General features: G+C 36.9%; 1 protein-coding gene across 2 annotated transcripts in view; it reads left to right on the forward strand.

Annotated features, from left to right (window-relative positions):
* The first annotated feature begins 2,585 nt into the window (after nucleotides 1-2,585).
* The window catches only part of OPRM1 (opioid receptor mu 1), a 171,256-nt gene continuing 152,661 nt past the window's right edge, over nucleotides 2,586-21,180 (forward strand). For both annotated transcript variants that reach the window (XM_067011073.1, XM_059083738.2), the window contains exon 1: nucleotides 2,586-2,887. In XM_067011073.1, the coding sequence (XP_066867174.1) occupies nucleotides 2,595-2,887 (293 nt within the window). In that variant the 5' untranslated portion in view covers nucleotides 2,586-2,594. The remainder of the gene's footprint in view (nucleotides 2,888-21,180) is intronic.

A 21,180-nucleotide genomic window follows, 5' to 3' on the forward strand; every position in this document is an offset into this window, starting at 1 on the left:
AAGGAAAATATCAAATTTCAGTTAAAAATATATAGTTAAAGCTCAAATTCCTTCTCCATAGAACAGCTACACTTTTATAAAATAGAATGAAAAACAAAAATGTCTCTGGAGGACAATGGAAATTGGATTGCTCTTTGACGGTAGTTCTAGAAGAAAAGTCACATGGACAGTTGATTTGTCTACATATAAAGTCCTGGCTGGTTGACAAAATATACTGAGTTAAAAAAAGATTAAAATGTTATCATTAGAGTATACCTGAAGTTTTTAAGCTGTGTCATTTAAAAAATCACTCAAATTATTTTAGAGGACTTTATTGTCTTAGTCATTTGGGGGTGCTATAACAAAATACCATAAACTGAGTGGCTTATAAACAACAGAAATTATTTCTCACAGTTCTGAAAGCTGGAAGTCTACAGTCACGGCGCCAGCATGGTCAGGTTCTGGTAAGGGCTCTCTTCTGCATTGCAGACTGCCAAACTGCTTTCTTCTCATTGTACCCTCACATAGCAAAAAGAGAGCTGGGAGATCTCTGGGGTTTCTTTTACAAGGGTAATAATCCCACTCAGAAAGTTCCCACCCTCATGATCTACTTACCTCCCAAAGACCCCATCTTCTAACACCATCACTCTGGGGGTTAGGATTTCAATACATGAATTGGGGGGAGGGGCACAAACATTCAGTCCATAGCATTTATGAAACATGCTAATTATTTTTCAACTTTTTTTTCCACTGATGAGAAAACTGTCACTCAGCCAGGTAAAGTAACATATCCAAACTCCCTCAGCTAAAAATGTTTAAAAAGCTTACAAATCTAAGGTTCACAAAATGATCTGACTTCAAGGCAAGGGCTTATTATACTGTGCTTATTTGTCTTTCACATGAAGTAAGTTTAGACAGATTCTGTGTGTCCTCAAGAGATTGAATAATGGCAGACAAAGTTCAGCTCAATATGAATGAATTAATATACTAGTTCATAGGAGAATATGTGGTAAGGCATTTTTATTCGTCTTTAGGAAATCTCGGTAGATTTTTTTTTTTTTTGCTGGAATTATACCCTTCAACATAAAAAGATAAAAATAATACTGAACATTGGCAAAATCACCTATGATTAGTAGAGTTTACTGGTGTTACCTGTTTTCAAGACAAGTGATAAAAATAATATTGGAATTAAATGTTCTTACCAAGCTCGCTACCTCACCCCTGTCCCTGCTCCCCAAGAATATAGCTTTCTACAACCAATTGGGGATATTTAATGATAATGTTTTTGTTAAAATATATATACATAGACAAATATTCCCATGTACGGAAATGAGAATTACTTCAGAATTAGTGTTAACTTTACCAAAACAAAGACAAACCAAACCTAACAAAACCTTACTCCTGGTTGATTTACAATTTTATTTATAAAGTAGAAGCCTTTGTAGATTTAGAGTTGAGTTATCAAATTTTAAAATGTATCAACATTCCTCAGCCTTGTGTGAACCGTTCCAGTTCCACATGTCTATGTATCAATAGTTTCTCCTGGAATGTCTACACTAGAAAACACTGAAATAATGCAAACGTTTGGTTTTCACAATGTTCCACTAAGAAGCACATGTAGGAAGTCTGGAGATAAAAAACCAATAATTAATAATTCCAAACGTATGAGATTTATATATGGAATGTCACCGTTATCTTTCTTTGGCTTTTCTGGACACCACAACTCCCTGATTTCTGTACCCAGTTCCTATGCCTCCTCCTCACCAGGATAGAAATCAGATGCAAATAAAGCTTCTACTCTAGGAGAAATAAGGGAATATGGAGGAAAGGGAATAGGTTTCCTCTCTAAAAGTTTGTTTTTCATTTCTTTTTCAGAGAAGGAATCACTCTTGTTTCAGGCAGCTTTGAAGGGCTGGAAATTCTCACTTGGTGATAAGAAACACACGGTTACATTCTCGCGGACAGGCGGGTCAGAGGCAAGGAGGGCTAAAGAAGAAGAGTTTGTGTGCCCTGCCCCCAGACGATTGCTTAGGCAGTAAGGATGGAAGAGCGCTGGGGTGTAGGGTGGTCCGAGTTGCATCAAGCCAATGTCTTTCCTGTCATACTGAGAAAACGGCGCTGGAGAAAGAGTGATGTCAGCCCCCTTTCTTATGCTTTACAGCCTCCCCAAACTAACTCTCAGTTTGTCTCACTCCCAGCCCCTTCTCTCCAACTCCCTTCCCGGTTCTGCCCCTGCTTAGAGGTGTTTGCACAGACGCGTGCCGAGTGGGGAAACCGGGTCGTTGGATCGCTTTGCTCAAACTCCACTTCTCTCTCCTCCCTCCGCTCCAGCCTCTGGACCCCGCACAGCCCTCCCTCCCCTCCCCCCAGCGGTGTGGGGTTGACGGCGTGTCTGGGTACTTCCAAGGTGGGAGGGGGCTCCAAGCAGAGGATCCTGTCAGATGCTGAGCTCGCTCCTGCCCGACTCTCCTCTCTGGCTCCGCCGGGCTTGGTCTGTAAGAAACAGCCGGAGCTGTGGCAGCGGCGAGAGGAAGCAGCGGAGGCGCGTGGACCCGGAAAGTCCGGGCGCTCGTGGTTACTCGCAACGCGGCCCCAGCCGGCCGGTCGTCAGCACCATGGACAGCAGCACCGTCCCCAAGGACGCCAGCAATTGCTCTGATCCCTTGACGCACGCTTCAAGTTGCTCCCCGGGACCTAGCCCCAGTTCCTGGGTCAACTTCTCCCACTTCGAAGGCAACCTGTCCGACCCATGCGGTCCGAACCGCACCGAGCTGGGCGGGAGCGACGGCCTGTGCCCTTCGACCGGCAGTCCTTCCATGATCACGGCCATCGCCATCATGGCCCTCTACTCCATCGTGTGCGTGGTGGGTCTCCTCGGAAACTTCCTGGTCATGTATGTGATCGTCAGGTAAGGAAGGCTACAGGGCTCCGAGTGGAGATTTCAGTGGCTAATGGGGGCACAAAGGGTGTTCGGCGGGAGGATGAGAAAAGGGAGGTAAACAGGGGAGGGTATGGAGGTGACAGTAGATGGAGTGGTTGCTGTTTGAGTACAAAAACCGACTTTTCTATTCTTCGCTCCGTTGATAAAGAAATAATCCAAAATTTGGGGACCAGAGAAGTTGCTCTGGTAAAACTATAAAGCTCTGGCAAAAAAAAAAAAAAAGTCTGTCTTACAGCTTGCTGATACTGAGCCAAGAGGGCTCTCGGCTCTTGGACACAATGTCCCACAGTCCTTTCCAGAGGAGCTGTGGAAACAATAATTTATGAAGAATGGAAGAGAAATTCTAGTTATTTTACCCCTAACTGGGGGGAGGAGGGGCAGGTTTCCTTCTCAGTTCTTTTCAGAGATGAACCTTGGCAGCTTTCCTGCTCCTGCTGGTCCCAGTGTATTTTGCTGCACCACTGACCCACCTTCCTCTTCCTTGGTCATAGAAGCCCTTATTCCACTCTTTCTTCCATCCTGAGGCCACACGCGTAGAGGAAGTTGTGCTGGTGTCTTTCCACAGTAAATAGTGTCGTTTTGCTGTAACAAACATGACAGCTGTGTTGTCTAGACCAGTTTGCAGTTGGCAGCTGCAGGTCTGCTAGGAGAGTCACAAACTGAATGGGAATAGGTAGGGTGGTTCAGAACTGCAGGATATGACAGTTTTTCAATGCCTCCAAAAGCTGAAACTAGTTAGAAGTAACCAAAGGCAGCATAATTCTGGATTATAAACTATTACATAAGAAGTTGTAATGGTTGCTCTGGAAAAATTAAGAAGTGTCTTTATCCAATGAAATTATTTCAAAAGAGTATGTGGCCCACTTTCTAGTTGCCCAGATGTTCCAGATTTATTTGGCAGCGTGCAGACCCTCAGCATTAATTGAGATTGATGTAAGTAGATTGTGTTCGTGCTGATGTGCATATTCAGATCCTACACGTTAATATGGAATACTATATTTTCACTTGTGTTGAAGTAGATAATTATTTTAATACTTTAAAATGGCTCCTGATTTAGTATTTTCTTTCTACTAGGGGTTCTATGTATGTAGCGAGCATGGCATTTTCATATTTGGCTACAATATTGGCTTCATCTATTCAGCAAGTATTGCAGGTTTCAATGGAGCTCTTTAATCATTTAACATTTTCTCCATTATGCTTCCATTATCAACATGCTGCAAGTTGCTTATAATCAATTATTTCTACTTTTATGTAAGATTTCTTTAATTAGTGATTGTTAAAGACTAAAACTAATTTTCCTGATCTGGTGATGAGGAATAAGACAAGTAGTTTCTCTGAGAAAAGAGCACCATCTATTGCAAAGAAGGCTAACAACAGATGGAAAAATGCAGGGAGAGAATCAATGGAAGAATTTATTTTTTAAAACATTACTTTATGTAATTCTATATAAAGCTTCATATCAAAGATAAAAACTGTCTCTTTTGCATTTATGATAATAAAAATAACAATGAAAGGTCTGCTCCATGAAGGGAAAATGTTTCTCATTTCTCTTAAGAAAATTTATAGAATCATAAGTTTATAGGGCTAGAAGGGAAACTAGAGCTTTTCTAGGCTAGGTGATTAAAATGTGGCAGAGAAAATATAAATGATTTCTGCAAGGACAGATAATTCATTAGTTCAGTACCATGGAATTGCTCTTAGCCAATATAATTTTGTGTTTATTGAGTGGCAAATCATGATTTGAGTTAATTCAACTAAAAGATTGACAGAGTAGGTTTAGATAATAATGTGGAAATAATAAATCGGTCCAAATTTATGTCTGTAATCCTGGAGAATGAGGATAAATAGAAATTACCAAACCATCTTGATACGTTGCCATCTCAAACATAATCTTTTATGCTCTGTTATTGCTTCTCTTGGTATTTTCCTTCCTGACTTCTGTCCCCTCTAGTTTATGCTTTTCTATAAAGCGACAGCCAATAGAGCAGCAGCTGGCTGTGAAATAAGCAGGTTGGTTTTACTCTAGTGTTTAAGAGATGACTACTTGGGTGAGTTTGTTTTAAAGGCATTAAAATGTAAAACCTCTGAACTTTTGATGACTTGGAAAAGGATGGTGACACTCTCTCTGAGAACATGATATTATGCTTTACTTTTCTGTGCTTAAAGTTTTAACAAAATACATTCACTTTGTTATACAACAGAAACTAACCCAACATCGTAAAGCAATTATACCCCAATAAAGGTGTAAAAGAAAAAACAAAGGGCACCCCAAACACCCACCTGTGGCAAGTCAGGTGTTTAATTCCAGCGTCAGGTAATCTGGGTATATGACTGTGAAACAGAAAAATAGTTCAGTGACCAATGGAGTGATGAGGAAAGGCTCTGGGGAGTGAAGAAACTGTATCTATTTAGCTGAGAAATTTAACTGCACTGTCTCCAGGCTGTGGTTATTTCACTACAAAATGATCCGTTCGGGGACATTATTGCCTCGGTTAGAAAGATGAATATAATGCTGCATCTATTAAAGTACTGAGGTGAAATGCTTATTTCCTGGTATTATTTAAAATTCAACAAATACTTTTGAATTTTCAAGTAGTTACGGTTTTCTAACCAGATTAAGATTACATTTATTAGAATGTCTTAACACATTGAGTGAATCATGAGGTCTGATGACCATGGCAACAAAAACGACAACAAGAATAACAGGTAATAGAGATGCCCTGAAAGAGTAATGATTTTCAGTTCTGTATCTTAACTCCACCATCATCATACTTTCATCAGCATTATTAAATAATATAGCTTAAGTAAAATTCTTACACAGTGCTGTTCTAAGGAACATAAGGGAGGAAAAGAGATACTGCTACATGATCTAAAGTTTTAAAATTCAGATGTTGAATGATAGACTGTTATAACTGCTCATTATCTGAAAGCTTTTTTGGTTTTAAAGAAAAAAATTACTTGCATGGTAACTGTATATTAAAAATTACCACAGTTATTCTGGAAAAATAAGGTGATAAAATATTACAATATGTGGCAACCATTTAAAATGGGATAATAGTATATTATTGTTAAGAATGTTTTAAAGAAAAAAAAATCAATCAAAATAATACACAAAGTTATAGCCACCAGGAGTGTTTCACTTATTGAAAATATTTGACCAAAGTATAGAATTAACCATAACTGTAAAAACTGATATAGTCCCAGATGTATGTATTTTGTGAGTTTTTTTTTAAGAGATTTGTCCATTTAGTTATGGTCTATGCAGACACTTTGGAAAAAGTAAAGGGTTAGAAACTGTTAGATCTCTGGGCGCTATGTAAGCCATCCTTCCAAATAACATTCCAATGAAGAGTGCCAAATTATATGGCCTTCTTTTTTAAGATTATTTCTTAATTTGATGAAATAAATTCTTAATATGACTAGCTATCAGATAAGAGCATTTAAATATATGCAAGATGTTATTATCTTTGATTTCACTAAGAAGTATTTCTAATTTTAAAACATGTCCTATGATCTCTGTGTATTAAATATTATTAAATATTTGATTCAGGTTTAAAGTACAGAAAGATCAGTGGAGAGCTCCTAGTAACATCTATCGCAATGTGAACTGTAACTGCTGTTTCCCGTACAGGTGCTAATTCTGTTGGGAGCACCTCTTTCTCAGTGTGTCCTGACAGCACTAAATGGTTTTTCATTGCCTCCGTTGTAAGCTATGTCTCTGTCATTTGCATAGAATTATCACTGAGTTTCGTTTCCTTCTCTCCTTTCATGAATGAGCTATCTTATACTTTATGAAATATTTCCAACATAAAGAAATGTATAGAGAGTAATATGATTCTTCACCTTTAAACATTATATATAATTATGATAATTATATATACCTCTAATAATATATAATATATGTTATATTACATATAATAATATATATTTATATATACATAATACATAATTGTATATAATTTGCATATTTTATACAACACATAGTGTAGTACATAATACATAATTGTATATACATAATAATATATAATATATATAAGAAGCCATCTCTCTTCTTCCATTCTATTCCCTCCCCTGAGACTATCACTTTTGTAAATTTGGTGGTTATTATTCATATACATATTTTTAAAATTTTATTTCACATGTGTGTTTCCACAAACGAAGGGTAGTCATTTAAACATGCTCTTCAAACTGCACATATTATTTATATTTTATATTAATGTTGATGTACATAATTTCACTATTCGCCCAGACTTGTTCTAGTTCCAGCAGATCAAGGATAGAAACAAACATCAAACGAAACAACATAAAAGCAAACAAACAAACAAGAACTCAGGTCACTACCTCAATTTATCTCTAAGGATGTGTTTTAAATTAATGTAAAGATTTCTTTGTTTTCCCATAGTGACAAATATTTCCATGTTACGATCTACAATATTCAAAAAAATGTTTTCAGCAACTGCTGCAACAAATATATCTGTTCATGAATATAACCCAGGCATAATTTCTCCATTTCTTAGAAGGAAATAGAAATAATTTCTGACTACTTCAAAATGTCATTCAAGATAAATACTGGCAATATTTACTCTGGGGTTTTGTAAGCCTTGGAGGACCCCTTACACATAAAAGCGGAAATGTTATTTCTTCTAGTAATGCACTTTAGTTATGAATTGAAACCAAATTGTTTCAGTCAGCAGGAATAGATGAACTCATTTCAATAGATAATAGCTGATTCACTTTGTTATAAAGCAGAAACTAACACACCATTGTAAAGTAATTATACTCCAATAAAGATGTTTAAAAAAAAGAATACATATTTCTTAAGAATCCTGTCTTATAACTTCTATTCTAAATCTTAGTTATAGAATTGTCATCATATAAATTAAAACAAGTTGCTAAACACTAAAAACATACCATTTTTAAATATATTGATGATAAATATGAAGACTAAATGTTGAGTGGAATTTTAAAATATGAGACTCTCATTGTCTCCTAATTCACAGAGAAATTACTTGAGTATTTGCCTTCAGAAATTAATCACATTCTGGATGTTGCATTGCAAAACTGATCACATAGATAGTGGCTCTACCGAATCTAACCAAGTGAAACTTTATAAGCCAGTGGGTAGGGCAGGTAGGGCTTTTACACATGATGAAACATGTGATGGGTTCTATCAGATGAGAGAGAGAGATCAATCTATTCTAGATATCAGTTTCTGTCTAGGCAAGAATATTATCCAGTACAGTTTGCTTTTTTAATTCAATCATGTACTAGTTTATCAATTGCATATATTTAAACTTCTGTTTTTAGAAATACAAGGGAATCAATTTAATTTTGAGAATTTTATTTCAATATGCAGAATTAGACAGACCACATAAGTTTTTAAACTGGGGCGCCATGCCTAGGTATCTAGTGACAGACTGATGATTGAAACATATGGACATCCATTTTGTTTTCAAGCGATTCCCTCTAATTTTGGTAAATGATAATACAAACATAAAACTTGTCTGCATGCCATGAACTCACTGTCATATTTAATATGGAACTTAGCTTGTGGATTTTCTTCTTCAGCTGTTTTAAAAACATTCCCTTGAAGAATGTTGCATATGTAGTCCACCTTCATTATTCATAGATTCTGTATTTGCAAACAAGCTTACCTGATAAAATTTACCAGTAATCCTAAAATCCGTATTCATGGGCTTTTGGGGTCTGTCACAGACATGTGCAGAGTTGCTCTGATGGACAAATTCCCAGCTGAGGTCATAGGAAACAACACTCTGCCTTTCTGTTACAGCTCTCAGAGTGTAAATATTTCCTTTCTGAGGTCTATTTAGGGCCACATTTTTAGCGTTTTTGATTTGTTTGTTGTTGGTGGTTTCACTGTTGAAAATGGCCCCAGGTGGATTGACATGTACCCACTGTTATATTTAAAATAGAGAACCGGGGCTTCCCTGGTGACGCAGTGGTTGAGAGTCCGCCTGCCGATGCAGGGGACGCGGGTTCGTGCCCCGGTCCGGGAGGATCCCGCGTGCCACGGAGCGGCTGGGCCCGTGAGCCATGGCCGCTGGGCCTGCGCGTCCGGAGCCTGTGCTCCGCAGCGGGAGAGGCCGCAACAGTGAGAGGCCCGCGTACCGCAAAAAAATAAAATAAAATAAATAAATAAATAAATAAAATAGAGAACCAACAAGGACCTACTGTATAGCACAGGGAACTCTGCTCAATATTCTATAATAACCTAAATGGGAAAAGAATTTGAAAAAAATAGATACATGCATATGTACATCTGAAACACTTTGCTGTATGCCTGAAACTAACACAACATCGTTAATCAGCTCTACTCCAATATAAAATAAAAATTTAAAAAATAGCCCCAGGTGTAGTGTTGAAGTGCTGTGCAGTGTCCTAAGCACAAAATGGCTGTGAGGCACCTAATGGAGAAAGGAGGTGTATTAGATCAGCTTCCTGTGAGTGTTATAGGGCTGTTGGTCATGAGTTCAGAGTCAATGAATCAACAATATATATTAAATAATATGCCTTTAAACAGGAACACACATAACAGAATGTTATGTATTGATTAGTTGATGAACATGTGATTGGAGGCTCACAAGAACCTCCCCCTGTATTTATTTGCTCTAGAAGCAAAGCTTCAGTCTTCTCTAACTCAGTAGGTAAAGTGAGTCTATAGAACAAAACTACCATGAATAATGAGAATTGACTGTGATAACTTTTTATTTTTTCACTCTTTAAAATATTTTACTTTCTGTGTTTAAATTATAAGAGTAACAATCTATTTCCCATTCAAAGTTTGTGGACTTATGTGTAGATATATATGTGTTTTATTTGAATTTATTATTTGCTGATATCAATCCACTGGCACAGCTCAGTTTTCATAATTTTGCATATTGAAATAAAATTCTCAAAATTAAATTGATTCCCTTATATTTCTAAAAATAGAAGTTTACATATAATTGGGATTATGTAATAATCCCATGTGAATGTCTGGATTATACTTACAATTTGGGATTTAGTTCAGTTGTCTGAAGTCTTATGCTTCTATTTCCAGTGAAGCTCTAAACTCCAGAAAGAAAACTTTCACCTAATAAGTAGTATGCAATTGCACTATAGTCATACAATCACAACTATTACTTGATACTTTTTTTTTGCTAATCACTTTATTTTTTCAATTTTTATTTTATATTGGAGTATAGTTCACTTACAATGTTGTGTTAGTTTCAGGTGTACAGCAAAGTGATTTAGTTATACATACACCTATATCTATTCTTTTTCAGATTCTTTTCCCATATAGGCTATTACAGAATATTGAGTGGAGTTCCCTGTGCTATACAGTAGGTCTTTGTTGATTATCTATTTTATATATACTGTACTTGATACTTTTACTCAACAAACTTTGGAGTAATTTTTTAAGCCACAAAATTCTTACTCTAGTTTTCAATAAGAAACTAAACTGCCTACGATTTAATGGCTCCAGGTGTGTGAATTAGCCTGGTCCCTCCACGCTGAGAAGGGTGAGAATGCTCAAATAAAGTAGGGATGTAATCTGGAGCCTAAAAACCTATTTTATACCAAGATGTTTTCATGAGCCAATGTAAAGTTTGGATTTAAATGATTCCAAGAGAAGAATCTCACCTCATTTTACTGTATTTAGTACAGATACGACTTACATCCATCAGGTGAAGCGGGATCACCTCCCAGTCTAGACTGGGGGGTGACAAATGTAAAGGGCCAGAAAGTAAATATAGTAGGCTTTGCAAAACCACACGGTCTCTGTCACAATTATTCCACTCCACCATTGTCACCCCAAAGTAGCCGTGGGCAAAATGCAAATGAACGGACATGACTATGTTCCACAAAAGCGTTAGGTAGCCACTAAAATTTGAATTTCCATATAATTTTCACGTGCTTCAAAATATTGTTTTTCTCAACCATTAAGAAATATAAAACTACCTGCAAACTTATTTTTGTTTTTTGATTATTCTAACTGTGAAGATGAAAAAGGCAGACATGTAAAAACTTAGCTCCCAAAATATTTCTCATCAACGATAAAAAAAGATTGATTTTCTAACTAGCATTTTTTAATAATTTTACCTAATCTTTTAGTTGACTTTTATGAAAATCCATACATTTGATTATGAGGAAAATAATCATGCCACACCTTCTTTTGTTAACTCATTTTACAAGAATGAAATGATTCTTCATTCAGGACAAGAAAATGCAAACCTTCATTTTGGTTTACTTGATTATACAATGCAAATTATTCCATAATAAGTGTTACAAATTACTTCCTTGTAGCAGCCTCAGATTAAAAACAGCCAAACTAATTATTATACATATAAAAAAATTAAAATACAAATTAGAATGTAAAACCATTCTTAGCTGACAGATTTGGCCCACAAGCTGTCATTTGCCAAACTCTGGTACAAATGTGCTAAATAAAACTTAGTGGGCTTCCCTGGTGGCGCAGGGGTTGAGAGTCCGCCTGCCGATGCAGGAGACGCGGGTTCGTGCCCCGGTCCGGGAAGATCCCACGTGCCGCGGAGCGGCTGGGCCCGTGAGCCATGGCCGCTGAGCCTGCGCGTCCAGAGCCTGTGCTCCGCACCGGGAAAGGCCACAACAGTGAGAGGCCCGTGTACCGCAAAAACAAACAAACAAAACTTAGTGGTCATAGAAAAGAACATATCTCCTTCTTTGGCAAATTTGATTGCGTTTTGTTGTTTTTCTTTGGCAAATTTGATTGCATTTTGTTGTTTACTAGATGGAAACAAAGCATTTTGTAAAAATAACCTAGTACCACCTCGCAGTATTTCTCAACATGAGGAAATATCAATACAAAATGAAGTTTAACACAAATCAGAAAAGCGGTCATAGATTTTTACGACAGAGGATACTGCTTTTCTGAAACTGATGTTGAAGTTAAAAGAGTTAAAAAAGTAATCACACGGGATCATCTCCATGTCACCCCAGCTATCCATCTTCAACCCCCAACTCTTCATCCGACCCAGACAAACCGCAATATTTGTTACCACTCTTGGCCAGTGATTAAGGAGTAAGTGCTTAGAAACTAGCGGTTCTTAAAAATTTCCATCTATTAAATATGCTTTGTGGTTATCTTAAATCAGTGCAATTTTCTAGGCCTTTCCACAGTATTTTCATCTTCAATCATTTGACGCTTTCAGGAAAAATTGAAATTGTCATCTGTAAATTCACATTAACTTCTTAGCAAATATGAAATCTGTCCTCAAAGACACCTATGCCTACACACCCACCCACCCCCATGCACCCAGATGGTGATTGGCAGCTTCATTTTCCCCCACCTCTCTTTAGGCCCTTTGAAGCACAAAAGCTCATTGCTTGGATTTTTTTTTTTCCTCTCCTTTTTGACTTACGTAACTTGCTCATTTTTTAAAAATGTGTTTTCTGTGGTTCTCAGAAGTCGCTTTGAAAAATGTTATTCCCTGTGTTTTAGAACTTAAGACTGTCCAGCTGCATGAAGAGGACTAGGGGAAGCCTAGAAGTTCTGTGGTATTTGTAATCCCTTGACTTCCAGCCCATGGTTTCCCTCAATCATTTCCTAAAACTCACTGATATCTCCTCCCTGCCTGATTTCTCATCTTTAATTCAGTCCCCATCTGTATCGAAATGACTGCTTCTTTGACCACTTGTGTTCAGAGAAAACTTTCTAGCATGTACACGAATTCTTTAAATCAGCCAGATGGCCACCAGGTACGAGTTTGCAAGGAGAGCTAAGTTAGGGAGAGTTTTAACTGGGTGATAAATTGTCCAGCTGAAGAATGCTACAGTTTCCAGAATCTCTTAGGTGAGATTTGGATCTAAATTCTAGCAAGAAACCCAGACAGGATAAAAATGAATAATAAAATTTGAATTCCCTTCCAATTAACTCATGGAACATCAGAGCTATTGCATAAATCCTTGCAACGCACTTAAGAGACAAAGAAGGAGAAGACCTCCCAGATATTCCATTCCAGTGATTCTCAATCTTGGTTGCACATCAGATTCACCTGGGAAGCCTTTTAAAAAAGAAAGAAAGAAAACCCACTTCCACCTAAGGCTAATTAAATTAGAAACTCTGGGCATAACTCCCGGGCACAGGTATGTCTAAAAGCTCCCTTGGTGAGTCTAAAGTGCAGTCGAGATTGGGGCACACAGTTCTGGACCAACCTACCTATTTCGTGGATGAGAGAGCAGTCCTGTTCGACAAGGAGGTTTAAGAGATCTGTCCATGTTTCATTTCTCTGAACATTATGAAGCTTGTAGAATACATAGTAAATTAAACTACCTCCCAGAAAAGCTAAAGCTCAGGATGTTTTAACAATTTTCCTAAAATTGACCAATCATCTCCCTTCATAGCAGGCACACTGGCATGGAAACAGTGCTAATTCTGGAATGAAGAATGATAACCATATTCGACCTCACATAAATTTGAGGTCCAAATTAGATAAGATATATGGAAATGGGTGGTAAATTCTAAAAGTGCTATATGAGAGAAATAAGTTTTATTTGCTTCCCTCCCACTGGGAATGGGCATGCAAGATCTCAACCTTCACCCACTACTCCTGCCTTACCATACATCAGTCATATAATTAGTCTTACATTTTGAAATGCAGTTTATCATTTTGGAATCACAGTTTCTGCAGAGGCGAGGCAAGGCATTGCACGCGCCTTACCGTTGTCATCCTTAGATTCATTCCAATGCACCGGATCACCCCAATATCATTTTGGTTAGCGACCATGATGATGGGAAGAGAATTCTAAGGACACATAACTGCAGTTTGCTTGGCTCCCTATGGATAAGTCTTTCTATATTATATGATACGTTAATGGAGAAAAAAGACGCAAACCAGTTATTTTTTTTGAAAAAGAATAGCTATTTTTAACTTAAATATTTCACATTTTAACTGGTGTTATAGTCCAGGTGTCTAAAGCAGAATCCAAGTCTAAATGCTGATTGCATATAATGAAACTCCTTTTTACTCAGCAGAGTAGTTTACTTGAATTAAAAGAAATAACTTATAATAATGGTGTCCTTTGAACACGAGCTTTGGAAATTCAGGAATTTAACATACCATCCCTGTGAAAAGTCCTGGCTTCTGTTATGAGTCTGACTCACTAATCACAGTAAAACTGTTCAAAAAGATGGAGGTCTTCATGGAGGATGCATTTGTGATGGTACAGTGGGTCCCTGTGAATGTCTATTCCTAACACCTTCATAATGCATTTTTCCAGGACTTGCAAGGCAACGCCTGTCAACTTTTAAATCAGAGTAGTAAACTCTATAAATAAAGCAAGCACAAGGTAGAAAATAATAACATCCTTGAGACCTATGGTGTCCCTGAGAACTGAGAGTATTCCAAGTACAGAAACTGTGGAACAAGGAGATCAGTGAAAGAAAAGGCCTTTGCTTCTGAGTATTTTTTCACTGAGACACTGGGTTCAGTGCCACTGAAAGGTTGAGCATTTTGGGGGGGACTATTAATGTTAATTGAAAAATGCTGCTGGTAGTATAATCTGAACATCAGAACTTGATTGCGCCTGCCAAGAAGAACAAGGGAAATTTTTAGCAACATTATAATTTAACACTAACTCAGCCCCATCACCTCTAAAGAGGAAACCACATGGGTTGAAGGAAATTATATATGAGCATGTTTCTGATGATATTGGTGATCCAAGGCCACGAAAATAAGAGGTTCTATTAAAAGCAGACAATGTTAATTGAGGTCCTTCAAGCAGTCATTCCTTCTGATGACAAAAGGAAGCTTATTCAACCACTTTGCAAAATAAGCAAAATAGAGATTTATAGAATAAATATCATGCCTTAAAATTACAGAGGACTTTAATTTTCTCATTACATTGAATAATCAGATTTTGTAAAATTTTTGTGAGTTTAAAAAAGGAAAACAATTGGAAGTCAAATTAATACTAAAGAAGATGAAACTGAAGCTCATTTATTTGCTATGTTTGTTCAACACTACTTACAAAGCACCCTCCTAGAAGTTCCAAAATCTACCACTGAGCAAAATAGACCCAGTCCTCCCTCTCTCCAAAAGCACAGTCTAGTGGAGAAGAAAAGTAAATCATTTCACCAGCTGCTAAACGCCAAAGACAGGACCAGGATAACTAATCCAGTGTGCTTCAACCGCACCATCAGACAAACGCTACCCCCCAGGTTTATTACAATGACTGTAGTTTATCTTCCTCCATCACCAAGCCTAGCAATGGGAAACCTTTTGATTTAAGTCTTTATTTAATTTTCAGAATTCCGTTAAAGGTATTATTTATGTTTCAGAGACAAGATAGAGAAAAGTGAGTGGAGAGGGCCTTGGTTAATTTTCATAGAACAATGAAACAGAATCCTATTGACCAGGATTTACAAGTATTTCTCAAAGCAGATGTTATAAACATTCCACAAATACTAAGGATAAAGCAATGGAATAGTAGAGTCTGGAATGAATGGCATTCAGAGGAAGAAAATCTCAAGAACCATTGCTGTAGGATATTCATTAGTGTGTCACTACACTGAAACAATGCCCGTTTTATTTCTGAATACCCTGTCATACATAAACATAGGAAACAGAAAGCTCAAGCTAGAAGTCAGACCCAAATCTTCTGTTCTTTAAAATTACTATCCATTTTGTGGAATTTAGGATACAAGTATCAAAGGAGAAATTGATGCCATCTTTTGAAAAAGGACCATTACTCTGAAAAAATGTAGACATTTCCTGCCTATAAATAAATATGTCACATTCCCACAAAATACACTGGTACATTGGTACAAGTCAATACCTCAAAGCATATATTAAAATATAAACAACTCCAATGATAATTTCCACAAGAGTACTATTTTCTCAACACTTAGAAACTCAAAAATAAGAGCATATGAACGAATGAATGAACATGCCCATCTACACACCCTTGCAGACCTACTAGAGCATGGACTTGAGGATACGGGGAGGGGGAAGGGTAAGCTGGGACAAAGTGAGAGAGCGGCATGGACATATACACACTACCAAACGTAAAATAGATAGCTAGTGGGAAGCAGCTGCATAGCAGAGGGAGATCAGCTCGGAGCCTTGTGACCACCTAGACGGGTGCGATAGGGAGGGTGGGAGGGAGAGAGACGCAAGAGGGAAGAGATATGGGGATATATGTATATGTATAAATGATTCATTTTGTTATAAAGCAGAAACTGACTCGCCATTGTAAAGCAATTATACTCTAATAAAGATGCTTAAAAAATAACGAAAAAAAAAGCATATTTTACATAAAGATGTCCTTTATCAAAAAATGTACTCTTCTGGAATAATAATAGAAACCATGATTTGGTGTAGCTGAGATATTTTGTCCACACAGTAGTTTGAAGTTAAGTTGATATTTGAAACATAATATATTGGTCAACTTTCTAGTTAAAACAGACGAAGAGGTGGAGTTTAACATACCAAATCCTTGGGTGGGGGAGATAATTGGTGAAGGAAAATAGCTGTGACTTTAGAACAATCTAGGCTATGACGCATCAGTTATCTTTAGCACACATGAGAAAGCATGCTAAAAAAATTAATATAATATAATTAATATAATATAATATATAATATATATAATATAATATATATTATATAATATATAATATAAATAATTATATAATATATAATTATATAATATAATATATTATATATATAATATAATTAATATTAAAAATTAATATAATTTATACTTTTATAAGTATAAACATTTAAGCTGCGTCTTGTCAGAGAAGAGTATCTGCCTCATTAAATTTGAAACCCATGAGAGAGTCATCATATTATCAACATCCCCTTAGCTAACACTTATTGAAAGTTACTACAAATTAGACTCCAAACCAATAATCCTCAAATATACTATTGTAAAATTTTTTCATGTTTACACCAACCATTTAAGGAAGACACCAATATCTTCCAAGTTTTACAGATGAAGAAAATAAAACTCAGAAAATTTAATTAGTAAGCCCAAATGTGTCCAGCTAATAAATGATAGTGCTAAGATTTGAATCAAGATCTATATGACCCTGAAACTTAAGGTCTTTCAAAACTGCTATATTTACTTGCGTCAAGGTGAGATTTTCAAGCTAGTTACTGAGGCTTCACTAGGATAGCTGATTCACCTGTTATCTTACCTTACATATCACACCTCCCAGAATGCTCCCTAATTGATAACCTGTTCATGACTTTTTCTTTATTGATAGCCTCTACTCCCACTGAAGTGAGAATAAAGAAAATAGGAAACTTGTCTGAATCACAGGTCAAAATGTGGAGTTTTTCCTTCATATTAGGCCATGACATTTTGGATTGAACTTATGTCTCTGGGTTAACTGGATCCAGGTCTCTGAGCCTGCCCGTCAACCTGGAAAAAAATAGAATCCATTAATTATTTGTGGAACTTCTAACTACAGAAACTCAATTGTGATATAAAGGTACTCTTATACTTTATCCCCAGCAGCATAATTTTATGCTGTGACCAGTATATACAAATAATTCACATCAACAAACTGATCGGGAGACAGAGAGAGTACCACACTCAGTGCTGAGAGTGACAGATCAACCCAGGCTTTCTGGATCTGTTATTCAGCCAAGCACCAGGCCATTTTCATATTTCCCTTTATTTCAGTGATCCTTTTTTACATTTTTGAAAAAACCGAAATTTCCAATTCGGAAAATTGTAAGCTCCTTGAGGATGAGATTATTTTTTTTTTTAACATTCTCCTATCCCTAAATTTAACAGAATAACAAATGGTAATAGAACATAATGTAGCTGAAATGTTTCAGTACATTGAATATACTGATTATACTGTTTTGTTAATGCTGTATTGATTTCAGCCCTCTGTGTTTCTGTGTCCCATTTCTGGTTGGCAAAATAAAAACTTTTAGAACCCTGTTTCTCTGAGTGTTACCAGTTGAAAGAAACTTGGAATTCCCCAAAGTAAAATTCTTATAATACAGGTAGCTTTTGTTTAATTTGAGAGCAAAAATATTTTCTGCATTCACGTTGAGACGAGCACCTGAGTCCATAGAGACCCTGCCTTTTCCTTCTTCAACTTCATCGTCTGCAGGAAGCCAAATGAGAGAGGGGTTATAAGGAGATAATAGTGACAGAAAAATTAGATCTGCAAGAATTCGTTCTGGAAGAATCTGAGAAGAATTCATGCCTCTGTCTCTCTACTGAGCAAAACACCAGGCAAACAAGCAAGGGGCAAGTCAACTGGAATTATTGCCAAGTGAAAGTAACCAGGCTTGCCAGTGTTACTCTGGAGAGCCTAAGTAAGGTCAACAGATGCCTAAAGTACTAAAACTCCTCCCTTCTCACGCATGACTCTCACCTATAACTTTCTTTGCTTCTCAAATGTTTATGGGGTCACTTAGGAAAAGCGTGGAAACCTATTCTATTCATCTTCCATGCCAAATTCTACCCACAGACTCTATCCCAGTTCATTTCCCATTCCATGCTTTAAAAGCAGATTAGCGAACGTGAGGTATCTGGGGAGATCACCAGTACATGGAATTTTGCTTCTTGCATCAACATGATAAAATGAAAACTGACAGACGTTGGGAGAAGAATTCTCCGTGGAGAGATTTTTTTTCTTCCCGAAAAATCAATGGACATATGCCTCCCCAGGAGAAGAAAGACGAGGTGCCAGTAGCCCTAATATCAGGAGAATAACAGGAGTGGGGTTCTTCCCAGGTCATAGAAAGAGAGAAATCACAAGATAACATGTGACTAAGGAATCCAGAGCCATCTCAGCGATGTGTCACACAAGAAGTCACCCTAGGTGACTAAAGGAACTTTTCTGGTCTCTACTATGGACCAACCATTTCACAGACATTTAAAAGTACAAATTCAGGCCAAGAAAAAGACGTTCTACTTCACTGAGCAGAAAATAAACTGGTAAAATTGGATAATTTTTCACTATCAGTAAAATGGTGGTAGAATTTGCCAATTTAAATGTATTTAACAGAGGTTTGTATTCGTTTCTGGAAAACAGGTACGTGATAGACTAATTGGAGAAACTAGATTTACATTTATTTCTGGAAAACAGACAATAGATAGACTTATTTGGGGTCAACCTTCTACTGATCCCTTCCTGCCACCATCAGAGACAAAAGCCTTGGCAGCCTGGGCCCGTCATATAACTCCGAGAAACAAATTTAATACTTTCACGGGCGCTCTCCATGTGACGAAACGAATGTCGAATAACTGCAACTTTTTTGAAAACGAAATACAAATTTAGTACTTCTTTCAACATTGCCATATCACCCGTTACCTTGCCGTAATACCTAACATACTATTTGGAAAGCACTTGGCTCTGGTCTCTCACCAGACTGAAGGGCCCTCCAAGATACGCCTCAGTTGACAACCCCTGCCTAGCACAGTACTCGGCAAAAATAAAAATTTAAAAAGGTGTTAAATAAATGTATGCTTGACTCAGTGTTGGCAGAGGGTTTTATGATGGAAAGTTAAATAAATGTATGCTTGACTCAGTGTTGGCAGAGGGTTTTATGATGGAAAAAGTCATTCGAAAAATACAAATGTGAATTTTTTTTTTTTTTTTTTTTTTTTGCGGTACGCGGGCCTCTCACTGTTGTGGCCTCTCCCGTTGTGGAGCACAGGCTCCGGACGCGCAGGCTCAGCGGCCATGGCTCACGGGCCCAGCCGCTCCGCGGCACGTGGGATCTTCCCGGACCGGGGCACGAACCCGTGTCCCCTGCATCGGCAGGCGGATTCTCAACCACTGCGCCACCGGGGAAGCCCCTGAATTTTTTTTATTTATGAAAATTAAAAACGTGTATAATTCTTCAGATGTTCTATTTGATACATAAAGTCCAATATAATTATTAAGCTAGGAGAAATGTGAAATATAACTTTGATCACAGGGCTAGAGCATTAAACACACAATGTTATGAGTTTCTCTCTACCTATTAAGCTTATGGTGATTTGTATCTTACTTTTTATATTCTTCAGATTCTAAATAAATGGAAGTACAGTGATATAATGAGGAAAAGCACAATTAATAATATGAAAATAAAAGGGGAGAAAATTTCAAAAGTAATAGATGATCCTGAAAGGTAATAAAATATTGCATTAGAGAGTTTTTTCACTAAAATATAAATCAAGGTCATGTTTGCAGTTTTCCTATTTAAAATACTGTTACATACATTAATTTGTGACTAAAAATGTTGTCAGTGCCAAGTGATTCCATTCCAAGTGGAAAACAATTCTATATTGATTTAATAACCCTTATTGCACCATAAGCTTAAAATTTCAAACTTTAAAAATTAAAGGGACTTCCTTGCTTTGCCAAATTACTGGTTTATTCATGAATCATATTTTCTCCTAACAAGTGCTGTTGAATTCTCCACAAGTGAAGGAAAAATACGTTCTAAAAAAAACCTCTCTGCCTGAAAATACTTCTTTAAAAATCTCAACAAATTGCTTTTTGTTTCCTAGAAAAATCTCAGGTCAGCATGATAGTTAAGTTATAAAGGATTATATAATTCTTGGATGGAAAACAGTTATTAAAAATACATGATTTTATATAAGCCAAGATCTACAGGCACTAATTGCATTACTTTTATTTTTTCCTTCAATTGGTCCTAAAAGATTTTTGGACAGCTACTGCTGCAGGAATTAATTGAATGTGAAAATATTTAGATATCAGCAGGTGCTATGACACATTAAAAGGGATAAACAGGGAATGCTCATCAACAGTTCTGACAAACAGAATTTGAAATTAAGTCTTCAGGGATCTTAATTAAATCTCTGTTGCAAAACCCAGGAGCAATGGGAACATTCTTATTTCAACTCCCTACACAGTATCCTAATGCATAATTCTCTCCAACGTGTTGTGCTAATATTAAACATTACTAATGGTTCATCTACAGGACACACACACACACACACACACACACACACACACACACACACACTAAAATATCCAACCTATCCAGGCATTTAGTTTTCATAGCAGCAAACACCCAAGTATTTCAAATTTACTATGTTAAGCATTTTTGTCCTCGACAGCTGTTCTAAACCTCAGTTCTCTTTAAAATAGGGATAATACTCATAGTTGTTTTAGCTACTAATAGGATTTTTGTGAGCATCAGTTTACACAAATGTATATATAAGTGTTTGTAAACCCTACTGCACTTTATAAAAGTTATTATCTATCATACAGAGAGCTCATATTACATGGTGCATACTGT

Source organism: Kogia breviceps, chromosome 13 (assembly GCF_026419965.1).
Source record: "Kogia breviceps isolate mKogBre1 chromosome 13, mKogBre1 haplotype 1, whole genome shotgun sequence".
Classification (NCBI taxonomy): domain Eukaryota; kingdom Metazoa; phylum Chordata; class Mammalia; order Artiodactyla; family Physeteridae; genus Kogia; species Kogia breviceps.